Source organism: Cottoperca gobio, chromosome 8 (genome assembly GCF_900634415.1).
Source record: "Cottoperca gobio chromosome 8, fCotGob3.1, whole genome shotgun sequence".
Lineage (NCBI taxonomy): Eukaryota > Metazoa > Chordata > Actinopteri > Perciformes > Bovichtidae > Cottoperca > Cottoperca gobio.
The window spans coordinates 18,913,938-18,926,732 of record NC_041362.1 but is presented as its reverse complement, the minus strand read 5'-3'; the positions used below and the strand labels follow the sequence as shown (position 1 = coordinate 18,926,732).

At 42.2% G+C, this 12,795-nt stretch overlaps 1 protein-coding gene across 3 annotated transcripts in view; it reads right to left on the bottom strand.

Annotated features, from left to right (window-relative positions):
• Positions 1–12,570, bottom strand: part of traf7 (TNF receptor-associated factor 7) — a 16,293-nt gene extending 3,723 nt beyond the window's left edge. The window contains exons 1-21 of one of the 3 annotated variants that reach the window (XM_029437967.1): positions 12,414–12,557; positions 11,582–11,782; positions 10,573–10,726; positions 10,346–10,403; positions 10,137–10,228; positions 9,141–9,257; positions 8,939–9,031; positions 8,690–8,723; positions 8,361–8,583; positions 8,078–8,212; positions 7,782–7,877; positions 7,520–7,641; positions 6,818–6,891; positions 6,656–6,704; positions 6,193–6,320; positions 5,493–5,575; positions 5,332–5,371; positions 5,087–5,203; positions 3,250–3,372; positions 1,014–1,133; positions 86–217 (exon numbers count right to left, since the gene is read on the bottom strand). In XM_029437967.1, the coding sequence (XP_029293827.1) occupies positions 86–217; positions 1,014–1,133; positions 3,250–3,372; positions 5,087–5,203; positions 5,332–5,371; positions 5,493–5,575; positions 6,193–6,320; positions 6,656–6,704; positions 6,818–6,891; positions 7,520–7,641; positions 7,782–7,877; positions 8,078–8,212; positions 8,361–8,583; positions 8,690–8,723; positions 8,939–9,031; positions 9,141–9,257; positions 10,137–10,228; positions 10,346–10,397 (1,830 nt within the window). In that variant the 5' untranslated portion in view covers positions 10,398–10,403; positions 10,573–10,726; positions 11,582–11,782; positions 12,414–12,557. Of the gene's footprint in view, positions 1–85; positions 218–1,013; positions 1,134–3,249; positions 3,373–5,086; positions 5,204–5,331; positions 5,372–5,492; positions 5,576–6,192; positions 6,321–6,655; positions 6,705–6,817; positions 6,892–7,519; positions 7,642–7,781; positions 7,878–8,077; positions 8,213–8,360; positions 8,584–8,689; positions 8,724–8,938; positions 9,032–9,140; positions 9,258–10,136; positions 10,229–10,345; positions 10,404–10,572; positions 10,727–11,581; positions 11,783–12,413 lie in introns of all 3 variants that reach the window. The other 2 variants (XM_029437966.1, XM_029437968.1) reach the window with 2 other exon arrangements.
• Between the last annotated feature and the right edge of the window lie 225 nt (positions 12,571–12,795).

The window sequence follows — 12,795 nt, the reverse complement described above, 5'->3', positions numbered from 1 at the left end:
ATACACACACAGCATCATATGTATATGAATCATGTTTACTCTGTCTTTCCACACACACAGAAATGGACACAGGGTCCGTCCTCACCCTGAGAGAGCGGTCGTAGGAGGCGCTGAACACTTTGGTCTGGTCAGGGGTGGAGATGACAGCAAGAGCGTACACTGTTCCCACATGACCTGTCAGGGTCCGCACCTGCTCTTTAGACTCAATGTCCCACACCTAGAGGGAAGACACAAGCACCTTCATCATCATATACACATTTTTATGCAAATTATGCAAATTAGCATATTTAATAAAATAATGCCTAATTGGCAGACATACACTTTCAGAAAACTTGTAATACAAAATCTAATTATGTTAATGTGAGCAATCAACTGGGGAAACTTCATGGGGATATCTATCGGTTTAAAATGTTTACCCTATTCTTCCGTAGTGTCTCCCTTAACCCTATTTTATAAAGATAAGCCTCATGTGAATATAATTCATGTGAATATAATTGAATACGTTGAAAGGAGCCAGTTGAGGTGGTTCGGGCATCTAGTAAGGATGCCACCTGGGCGCCTCCCTAGGGAGGTGTTCCAGGCACGTCCAGCTGGGAGGAGACCCCGGGGAAGACCCAGGACTCGGTGGAGAGATTATATCTCCTCACTGGCCTGGGAACGCCTCAGGATCCCCCAGTCGGAGCTGGAGGATGTGGCCCGGAGAAGGGAAGATTGGGGTTCCTTACTGGAGCTGCTGCCCCCGCGACCCGATCCCGGATAAGCGGTAGACGATGGATAGATGGATGGTGAATATAATTCATGTGAATATAATTTGAATCCTCAGAGGGGCAAACAAAAAACCTCTAACTAAATGTAATTGGAGCTAGAAACGACCTCATGTCTTGCGAGAGAGGGCGAGACACATTTTACTTTTGCTCACGAGGCTGGAATGAGGAAGTAAAATGAAAATAAAGAACAAATAAAGTCCTGTGTGTATGTGCAGGAATGCATGTGTGCTCATGTGTCTCCCTTACATGGATGAGGTTTTCATAGGTGCCACAGACGATGTGGTGGTTGGTGACGGCGATGGAGTAGACGCTGCCCCCGCTAGTCTGCAGGACGTGGACACACTCCAGAGAGCGGATGTCCCAAATCTGACAGACAGGGAGAGAAAGAAGGAGTCAGAGAGCGGTGGTGGGTAAACACACACTTTAAAAAGAGAAAGAGGAGGATGGTGAAGAGGACGTGACACACAATATCAGCAGTGGAAAAAGTGAGTAGTTCAGCAGCTGCAAGTTGTCAATTTCCATCTCCATGGCAACACAGAGTGGAGTGATCAAGTTTAATCGGCTAGTCTAGCTGGCCAATCACAATGCAGCACTGACAACAGGCCACAAAATGCAGTCCAGAGACAGAGAGAGATGATACTCTTTCGTATAGTCTCTCTCTCTCTCTCTCTCTCTCTCTCTCTCTCTCTCTCTCTCTCTCTCTCTCTCTCACACTCACTCTCTCACTCTCTCACTCACTCTCTCACTCACTCTCTCACTCTCTCACTCTCTCTCTCTCACTCTCACTCTCTCTCTCTCACTCTCTCACTCACAGTTTATAAAGTTATTATGGTGAACATGTTAGAAAACACTACATATAGCTTAGGGCGAATGCAAATCATTTGATCGATTCCTAATTATAAAAAATATATAGGATTATATTAGCCTAACATAAAGGTTAGCATATTACATGAAACCATTATGATAGTTGGTTACAATTACAATTGTGTAAGTTTTTCTGAATTTTATTTTTATTTTGGTTCTTGCTGGAGCCCTCTACAGCAAGAACTCACTGGTCTCATTGAAATGAATGAGGATAATTCATTTTGTTGCAGTTCTATTGTTGCTCTGAACATGGCATACATTACATCCCATGAAAATGTAACCTTTTGGTTTCCAATCTAGCCTATGAGCTTTGTCATGAGGCATCCTTCTTTCTCTCAGCTCCATCCTGCTCTTTATTTCTCAACCACACAATTAAAGCAACAATACCAACAGAGAATCTTTGGCATTCGGATTAATTACAGGGGTCATTTATAGAGCCAATTAGTTTTTATACATGGTATAGACACTAAGTCCAACCTATCAAACATCATAAATACAAGCTATCGTACATTTCTTGCATTTAGTTTCTCTGTTTCAAAGTTGTTTAATTGCCAAAATGTTGAAAGGGATGTTTTTCACTGAATATTGGCAACAGTCGTCACAGCAATTTCTGCAAAACATTTTCTAAACGACTTCTCCAGCTAAATACTGGCTAGAGACTAACTGCTCGGCTTATAAGCATCATAAAAAGGAGCGCAGTCAGTTTACTTTATCGGTCCTTTCATCTCTTTCCTCAGTCTTCATTCTCCGTCCCTCATTCCCACAACCAGTCTGCTCCTTTTGCTTTCTTCTCTGTCCTTCCCTTCATCTCTCTACAGCGTCCCTGAGGTATTCATTAGTGACCAACTTTAGCAAGACACACACACACACCTCAACCAAGAGGATTCATTAACACAAACCATGTAGAATTGTATTTTTGGTCTCTTGGGCAATAACATAACCACGGGGACGGTATAAACTCTTTCTAACTTTCTACGGCTTTTTATTTTTGCAGCTTCGACTGCAAAATTAACACCAGCCATCTTCCAAATCCCACTCAAATCTGTCACTGGCAGATAAATCTGGAGCACCTGCCAAACACAACACTTCCAAATCTTCATTCTGCTACACCTCAGGACAAAACTAAAGCTTGACTAACTGCATCTAAAGAGAAATATTCAGAAAACAAAACATCAACAGTTTTGTTGTCTGGTAAAAATATTACAGACCATTTACTCAATTGTACATAGCCTTAGTTACTGCTACGCCTATCAAGCTCTCCATTTCTCCAGTCTGCCGATTACAGTGATAGTGTTGGCACGTTTAACACGTTTAACACTTACTGCTGCGGTAAGGTAGTTAGTCAGATGTGCTAACATTTGAAGCTTACTTTTAAGCAAATAAACACAGTTTCACCCATTCCTTCCACTATTGCTGGTTATAAAGGCACAAGCTCTTTATATGTTAAGCATCGCTTAGACAACATCCCCATGCACACTGCTTCAGCATGTAGAAAGATCCTAAACTTGACAGCCGTGCCGTGCCTAGTTTTAGCTGCTAAGCTATGCTTGGATAATCAAATCAGGAATTTGAACCGTGTGTGTACATGATACTAATATCCCCCAACCCCTCCACCTACCTTGATGGTCTGATATGAGCCGCTGTACAGGTGGTTCTGGGAGGCCACCAGTGCTCTCACCCAGTGATTCAGACCGGTCAGCTCCTTCTTCAGCTTCAGCTCCGTGCCCACGATGTCCCACACCTCCACACACACACAAATAGGGTTTAAAGAGATTATGAAAACTCAGACGTGAAACTTTACTACAAAGTCTGTACAGCTTTTTAAGAGTAAACTTCAAACACTTTCAAGATAACTAAACCAAAAAATATTTCAAGACCCTGGATCATCGCTAAATTGTTAAAATGAGATCACAAAAAATCAAGTTGACAGAATTCATATATACTCACAGCAATCAATGTATATTGTCAATGTTTTTATTTGACCAGCTGTTCATATTAACTGTGATTGTATGTTTTGATCATGATTATTTAATGCTTAGCAAGCGCCAGCCTGCTCCGCGTCTGGTGTGAGACACCACGAGACAAACAAATATGATTATGGGATTGTTTCATTTCAAATATTAAAAGATCTTTGGTTTAGTCATTGTGTAGATGAAACACCAGGTTCAGTTGGAAATCAAGCATTTTTTAAAGCGTATGTTTGAATTCAAGCAAATTCATAACCTTGAAAGCGTAAGGGTTAAAATTAAACATTCAAGCAAACTACACAAGAGAATAGATCAAAACAGTTCTTATAACAAACAGAACAGCTGCAGTACTTGGGGATCAATATTGCAACAATATTGATATGACTTCAATTTCTGTTACACTTATACTGTTACAATGTGCTTTCACTGTTTTTTTGAATATTTGTCACACACAGACACACGCTGTACATTGAGCCGAGCTAGGGCGGATACACACTCGTAAATAAAGTGAAAAGCATGATGTCACTTAGCTGAAATAGAGAAAAGCTGGGTGACGGGAGGAGGAGGCACTCGAGTTGGGTAAGAAAGGAAAGTCCCTGTATAAGAGGACTGACATCACACACACACACACACACAGCACCACAATCATCCCATTCCCTTCTCTCACTTGCTTGTAACCATGGTAACAAAGACACGGCTACAGCCATGGCTCCTTACTCTCCTCCTCTCCTCCTCTCCTCCCCGAGCCACATTTAAATATTCATCTCCGAAGTCAAAACTAAAGGTCACAAAAAAGGTTTCCTGGTAATTAGTTGATACTATAATTAATATTTTTCATTCCATTGAAATGTCACTTCTACAGATCCCAGCAGTGAAGTCACGCGAAGCAACAGCAATTATTAACTTAACATCTTCCTAACATCCTCAGCAATTACAGGCAAATTCCTTACTTTCCGCGCATGTCAAAAGTGCTCGGAGAAGTTATAACCAATCAACTCGCCACTTATCTGTACGGTACTAACCAATCTGGATTCTGCAGTCCATCCTGATAAAACCACTTTGGCAAAAGGTGACAAACTATATTTTCCTCCAGGGTTTTACTGCATGATCCCAGAGCTTTGGCATTATTTAATTTGTATTTCCTACAGCACAATTTGTGTACATCATAATAATAACCTGTCTGACTCTTCCTCAGTTACATCTGGTGTAGGCTCCATCCTCGGTCCACTAACGTGATATTATTCCTAATTAAGGGGTCCATTTTCTTTGCTATGTTGATAATGTGCAGTTAAATATACAAACAACAGTGAATCCTTTAGTTGTAAGGCTCATTGATAATGATCCCTAAACTCATCCCTCTCCCTCACAAATCTTATTTGACCGTATACACCAGCATGTTTCCTCCGTACTGCCGCAGGTCACTTATCCAAAGAATTAATTACCATTGTTTTCAATGTTTTATGAGTAATATCTGTATACATCATGTACCTTAATGGCCTTGAGGGAGCCGCTGAACAACATGTTGTGGGAGGAGACCAGTGTGCACACAGGGTTGTCATGGGCACGGATGGTATTGACTTTCTGCAAGGTCTGGATGTCCCACACCTACACAAGATACACAGCAGCAAGATACAACAGGAAGACAAAAACACAAGATCTATAGTATATGTAAACAATTCAAACTGTGCAAGTTTACCCTTAAAAGGCGGAGCAGGGGGATGAATGTTACTTACGATGATGGTGCAGTCTGCAGAGCCACTGTACAGCCGGTTTCTGTAGAGACACAAAATATCAACGAGTCAACGAGATGCTTAGGGGGGCGAGCTGGTTATTCCCAGTTCACTAGATGTTATCATCACAGCGTGTGTGGTTTAGCATGTGTGCATTTCTTTACCCTTGGATACACAGAGCCAGTACGATGCCATCGTGACCCTCAAGGGTTTTCTGACACTTGTAGGTGGTGCAGGTGTCCCACACCTGCAGGCAAGAGAAGAGACAGATTGACATGCTGCTAAAAAAAGAACTACCTGTTGTGTTTGTGTGCCTTTTAAAAGGGTTCAGATTTTTTGAAGTGGGGTTGTAAGAGATATCATCCAAAATCAGTGTGTACCTACAGTAGATGGTTGTCGCAATTCCCCCAGTTTGGAGAAACCGACAGGAGCACCAGCACAGAAGCTAAGTAATGTAGTTTCTGCGAGGTACAATGCTGCTGCCCCTGTCCACAGCAGTACATTGCTTTGCTTCTGGGCTGGTGCTCCTCTCTGTTTCTCCAAAATGGGGCCATGCCAACCGCCATTTACTGTACGCAATACACTGACTGGATAAGTACCTCACAACGCCACTTCAAACATCTGAAATATGCCTTTAAGTAAAAAAAAAAAGCACTGGATGAAAAAAAAAGACCATACGGGGTTGTGTTGGTGCGTTGGTGTGTTGCTACAGGTACTCGGGAGAGGTTTGAGTAATATATCCATGAGTTTGAAGGCCCTCTGCTACGTCAGCAGTGAGCATCTAGTAAATTAAACTGGGAGGATGCATTTTTTAACGCAGTGCTAATGTTGGCCGTTCATTTCCTTTGTGTGTGTTGACTTTACCTTGATAGTCTTATCTGAGGATCCGGAGAAGAGTAGGTCTCCAGTGGAGTAGACACACAGACACCAAACGGGACCCTGGTGGCCAACAAATGTCCCCTTACACTTGAAGATCTGCTGGGGGTCGTATGCTACACACAGGCACAGAGACGGATATGTATTTGTCATTGGAAGCTAAACAAGGGAGGCGTATATTTTGAAGCTGAAAGAGGAAGATTAAAAAAGGGACAGAGAGGTGAGTGAGGAAAGGAGGTAGGAAGAGACAGACAGAGGTTTGTGAATGAAGGTGAGTGGGAGGAAGGAACGACCAGAAAAAAAAAAAAGATCGGAACTTTAATGATTAACTCATTCATTCGTATTCCAGGTCTCAGCGAGTGTTTATCAAATGTTTCCTCCATTAAGAGAGGTGAAGAGTAATGAAGAGAAAGATTATGTTTAAAAGGAGGACAGACGGGCGGATACTTACAGCCCAGGATTCCCATGTTGAGCCTGGCGTTGATGTGGGACAACTCATCCTGCACATAGACAGACAATAGCTTAGGTGATTTGTTCTCCAGCTACACTAACACACCTACTCTAAATCGTAATGTTAATTTGTGTCTTCATACATAAAGTCATACACACTTACGTTAAGCATGGAAGCATCTCTACGAAATTCCATCAGGTCCTCGCTCAGTTTACTCTGGTTCTCATCCAACACATCTGAAATACACACACACAATAACTTTGAGAAGAAAACACAGTGAAGACTCTGTGCTCAAGCAGGAAGCGTCCATTAGAGTCAGAAAACCTTCTCCAGCAAATACTTCCTGTCAATCTTTATCCTTCAGCAGTTTGAAGGTCTTATATTTTAGGTTTGGTGCAGTGCAGGAGTAAGACGTGATCTGATGAAAACAGGCAATTTAGGCTGCACAAACCAAACTTTCTCTCTCCTTATACCGGCTCCCATAGCCAAACTCTGGTACAGAGCATTCACACCCCGAGTACTGATCCAATAAGAGCGCTGTGGGCTTTTGCTAAATCTGTAAACCTCCGAGTTGAACTGTTAAATTAAGTTAACGTAAGACTGTAACTACAGATCACTTCATAAGTACAAGTACATGTATTGTAAATGTAAATCTATATTGTAAAACACCCAGTTCCTGCTTTAAGACATAAAAGCATAAAAACAAATGCAGCAACTGTCAAAGTATCAGCGGTAACTTTACACATGTTAGTTCACTGCTGCTAATAACTCCTTTAGGAGGTTATAAATAAGAATATATTCTAATTCCTGGCTTGTTTGGCTGAACAAGCAGTCTGAATAACTTCTATCTCTACTGTATCTTACCAAATTTGAGCTCCAGATTCTTCTCTAGCTGATCCAACTTCTCAGATAGTTTGCCCAACATAGAGCGCAGGAATGCGATATCTTGGTCCTTCTGGGCCAGAGTCAGCTGCATCTCATGGAACCTAAACCAGGTCAAAGGTCAGAGATTTCAATCTGATCCATCAGTAACAGAGACAATGATGACTTTATTCTATTTAAAGAGTTGTATTAAGTTTTAAACATCGATAGATCTACTTGTGATGTGCTCCGTTTGTCTGCTCACCTGTCATCAGTCTGCTGCAGAAACTCCTTCAGACCCTCAAATTTACACACCTCCAGGTGTGTTTCATACGTGTCCTGGTTACCGATGAACGTACAGCTGCCGGGAGAAGAGGAGAGGCAGATTAGTGGAAGGTAGATGACTGTGTAGTAAATGCATTAACAGTGCAGATCAAACAAAAAAGATTGAAATAAGTGACTGAAACCGAGCAAGAGATGAAATACAGAGAACTTATGTACTGTGTAAGAAATGGAGATGCAGTAAAACAATTCCTTAAAGTGTGTTTTTTTAGGACTCACCCGTATTTGGAGTGTGGACACTTGATGTGCTCACATTCTTTGAGATGAGCCTCCAGGTTCATGGTGAGCAGCGGGGGGCAGGAAGGGTTGTTGGGGCAGCGGACCGGCCTGTAGTCACAACTGACCTCATGTTCTCTGCAGAGATGAGAATGATTTTAAAATGTCAGAGGGGAACTCAGTCACAGCTTTGTAAGCTGTTGCTGCTTTACTGTATGACATCTCACATTCATTGGGAAGCAGTGGAAGCACAACATCCTATTAACACCCTTTGTGTAGTCCTTACTTGCGTGTGGCCAGTTTGATGGTGAACGGGCATCCCATTGGGTCCACCTCGAACGCTCCAGGTTTCCCGGCAACTGTGGTGGTAGAGGCCGCCGCCCCGCCTGCGGCGCTGGCCGTGGCCCTGCAGCCGTATTTACAGTGAATGAACAGCTCTCCGATCTGCTCGGCTACAGCAATGTTGTTCACCACGACTGTTAGCTTAGCCGCATCCACTGGGCACTTGTCTGTGAGGAGAGCAAATATGAACGTATGATTATAATATATAAACTACAGTTTTAACTACAGCCGTAGTGTTGGCACATTTAAAAGTAGAACATTTTTAATTCTCACCTGAAGTCAAGGCACATCGTCTGCAGAAGGTGTGCTGAGGAAGAAGGAAAAACAGGCATAACGAAATGTCCGTGTTTCCTTATTCTTCTTCTTCAACGGTCTTAACACAACTGACCATCATTAACCGTTGATTTGAACACTTTCAGGATGTACAGATTAAAGAAGGAGACAAGAAAATCAGAGAGCGGGCAAAGAGTGAGGAAGATGGACAGATAGAGGAAAGGGTGGAAAGGACAGAAGTAAACTCACCCCACATGTGGTGATGACGGGGTCCTTGAAGACGTTACAGCAGAGCTGGCAGCACAGTTTTACGGATGGCTGTTCAGCAAACACCAGGGGCTCCTGCACACAAATACACACTCATGTGTGCTCCAAAACTAAATTGTCACTGTGTTCTTACATGTTTGCGAGCATATGTATATGTAGTATACATTAGTGCTGGGTGTCATACCGTGTCCTCCTCCTCTTCATGGAGAGAGAAAGTGGAACGCAGAGACATGTTGGACTCGGAATGGAGAGATCGCACTGAGATGGCTGAATCTGACCTCCGAGGGGTACCGATAGGAGGCTGCGAGGGTGTGAAACACAAGTCAAAGCCTATCCATGCATCGACATTACCACATTACAGCCAGATGTGTGGGATCACAACTTCCTCCATTATAGTTCACAAATCTGATGAGATGAAATGTGACTTTTCAAATATGATCAGCTTCTGGAAGCTTTATAATAAATGTTGATGTCTAGGCAACTGTCAGTCATTTATGTTATGCTGAGGTCCAAATCAAAGGACAATTCACATTCAAGATTCAATGCATGGAGAGATGATCTTAAAGTAGACATAGAACGAGGGACAGAAACACAGACTATTAACACATCACTGAAGCTGATACACTATAAATGGCTATTTATCACACCTGTGAAACTTCTTTGGTATAAAATTCTGGAAAAACAGTCAATCTGGTGTCACATGTAGCTGCTATAGAGATCCCTCGTAAGGCAAAGCTCTGTATATTAGGTATCTATCACCCTTGAGTAGTATAGCCTGCTTCAGGCTAGGAGAGTGAATGCATTGTGGTGGGAAAGTATAGACGGCCCTGCTTTGGAGAAAATAACCAATGTGGTCAGAGGGATATCAAATACATTCAGGGAAATATGGGATACTTTGGAGCAATTCCTGGAAATTAATCTGGCTGAAATGAATAAGTAAAATGTATAAATAAACCAAAGAAAATATTATGCTCTTCTTATTATAAATATGTTCCCCTGGATATTTGATGTTGAGGGTGGGGGGTGTTTACAAATGTTAATGTACAAGTGACTGTATGTTATTTTGATGTTAAAAACCAACAAGTATAATGTAAAACAAATGTAATGTCTTTGAGCTTTTCAATCCATTAGGCTGGCGTGGAAAAAGATAAACTGTAAAAGGCTGTGTGTGAGAGTGCACCATTCCATCGTCGTCATCCCGGGGAGAGTAGGTTAGAGTGCTGGAGGAGGAGGGAGTTCTTCTGTGCTGCTTGTAGTTGCTGGACGCTTCTGCTGAAAACATACGAGGGCAAATTTTCAAAACAATGACGTCAGAATAATGGAGTAATTCAGTAGCTATCAAGCAAATGAGAGCAGCATGTATAGAGGGAAGTATTATTTGTGTATCACCTTTAGCTCCAGCAGCCACGGCTGAGAAGGTAGCGCCGAATGAAGCCTCCATCGTGCTCTGCAGTGAAGAAAGGTGTGTTGGATGGATAGATAAATTGGTGAAGAGACAGTAAACTATATCATTATTATATTTTTAAACAGTAATTACAGCATGAATACATCACACAGCCTGAGTATCATCAGGGTAATAACTTAAAAATCTCTCTCCATGTCATATTGTCTCTCACCCTGTTGCCGGAGTTAGCTAGGGGGGCGGGGGAATACTGTGGCGGCTGCTGCTGCTCCTCCCCCGGAGTATCAGTTCGAGTGAGGCGTTATACCACTGCTCATAACCCGAAGCACACACAAATGTACAGTTAGCAGTTAGCTGGACTGCTAGGCCTAAGAAGAGGAAAGAATTCAGGGAGGGGTGTAGAGAGAAATAAGAGGCATTAGTGAGGAGAGAAGGAGAAACATGCAGTGACACATAGTACAAACATATTAATAAGTCTGGTGATTTCTGATCAGCACTGCAGGAGCCTGACTTAAATCAGGAATAGATAGCTAATTCTAGCCATAAGTTGGCTTTATGTTTTAATAGTGAAAAAAACACCCACGCCCACACTTGGCCCGAGACATGCTGGTGACTGCCAGTGGCATCATTGAACTTGTACAGTGGAGTTACTGTTGTTGAATAGATATTTGACTTTACTTTACTGGCTTACTACATAATCAAACATAATGATTCCACTTTAGTAGTAAAAGCAAACGTTTAATAATTTACTTTGTTTAACTCAACTGGATTGTTTCTTTTATGGTTTGTATAAGTGTTAAAGAAAATGAGACTCCACCAAGCATATATTTAGTCTGCAGACTGCAATGGCTGAATATAGGAAGTTCAAAGTTCAGAAAAGATCATTCCAAAACATAATACCAGTTAGAAACTAATTTGTTCATTAGAACGGGGAAATATATCCATCAAGTATTGAAGTTGTCAGTGTTTCAGTGTTCTGAAAGCTGCATGAGATCTTTCCAAAAGACCTCAGAGTAGACATGTCACAACATTGCTTTTAGTAATGGTTTAGTTTTACTCCTACAGATATAAAAGTGATATAGAAATGTATGACATAATTCAATGCTTAAATACAAGCAAAACTCAATGCACAAATTCAGCAGCATTTGAGGACGTTCAAATTTGCAGAAGTAATTGGTTTTCTATGTTTTTCAAATGCACATATTATATTTGCACTACATTACCATGCAGTGATGATTTGTGCCTTTTTGACTTTTGTGATCCTCCTCTTGAGACATGCACACAGCTGAGGCAGCAGGAACAAACACAAAAACAGCTGCCTGGCGGAAGGCAGCACTGACCCAGAGCCTTATCAACCATTTATTGAGGGAAACTGTAAAAAGTGACCAGCATCTGCAAACCCTCAAAACACACACAGGGGAAGGCTGAGAGGCAGACAGAGAGGGAGCAACACAGAGACAAAGGGAAGAGGGAAAAGTGACAGCCAAAACCAAGTGACCCGGAACACTAGATACTGATGTAAACAGAAAGGTATGCAGACTGTCAGCTCATATGGTAATAGGTTGCAGAATCTGGCAGTGAAACTATCCAGGACCTTTAATCCGCTCCAACCAGCGTTACTGTCTCTTTTCACAAGGCAGGAGATTCCCGTAAAGAGGAGCCTCGACACAGAGAAGGGGGGCGGAACACACTCACAACGGAACCAAAGTTGAACATTGACAGCTAGCTAGCTAAATGACCAAACACCAAATATATAAGTATAGTAGAGTATAACAGTTCAACGCGAGGCAGCTACTATAAAGGACAGCCAGCAGTGCACGTTCTTAACTACCGTCATCTTGTCAACAATCATCTAAAACTGCGAAAATTAGCTAGCTAAAGTGTCTCATTTGCTAGCTTAAGTTAGCTAGCTAATGTTACATTTTCCATTAGCAATCACTGAGGCTAACGGTCTTTGACAAACTCTGCTATCCACCAACGGGGAACTTGCGTTATTTTATAGAAAGTAAGACAATTGTTTTAACAAAATGCCTGGGTTTTAGTTTGTGGACTTACCATTATTCTGTAACAGCGCAGCTCCAAGTCTGCAGACGAATTCCTAAATCTTCCTCTCTCTCTCTCTCTCTGCCTCACATACACACAGCGCAAATGCCGAAGTGTGTTCTGGGACATGCAGTAGAAGGCGTACCGCTGTCCCTTGATGAGTATCCTTTTCTCCGCCGTGTGACTACGCTCCCCACAATCCAATTCGCGCAGCTGCCATTGGACTCGATGCTGTCAGTAAATTCCGCAAACCAACTGCAAAGCGCACTATTCCCAAATATATCCACGTTTACTCCGGTTCTGCGCCGTTATTGGTTCCTGCAGAGACCGAGCCATCATGCGACAGCCACCATCACGTTTTATGGTAAAAGCACGTGCACGGTGGTGTGATATG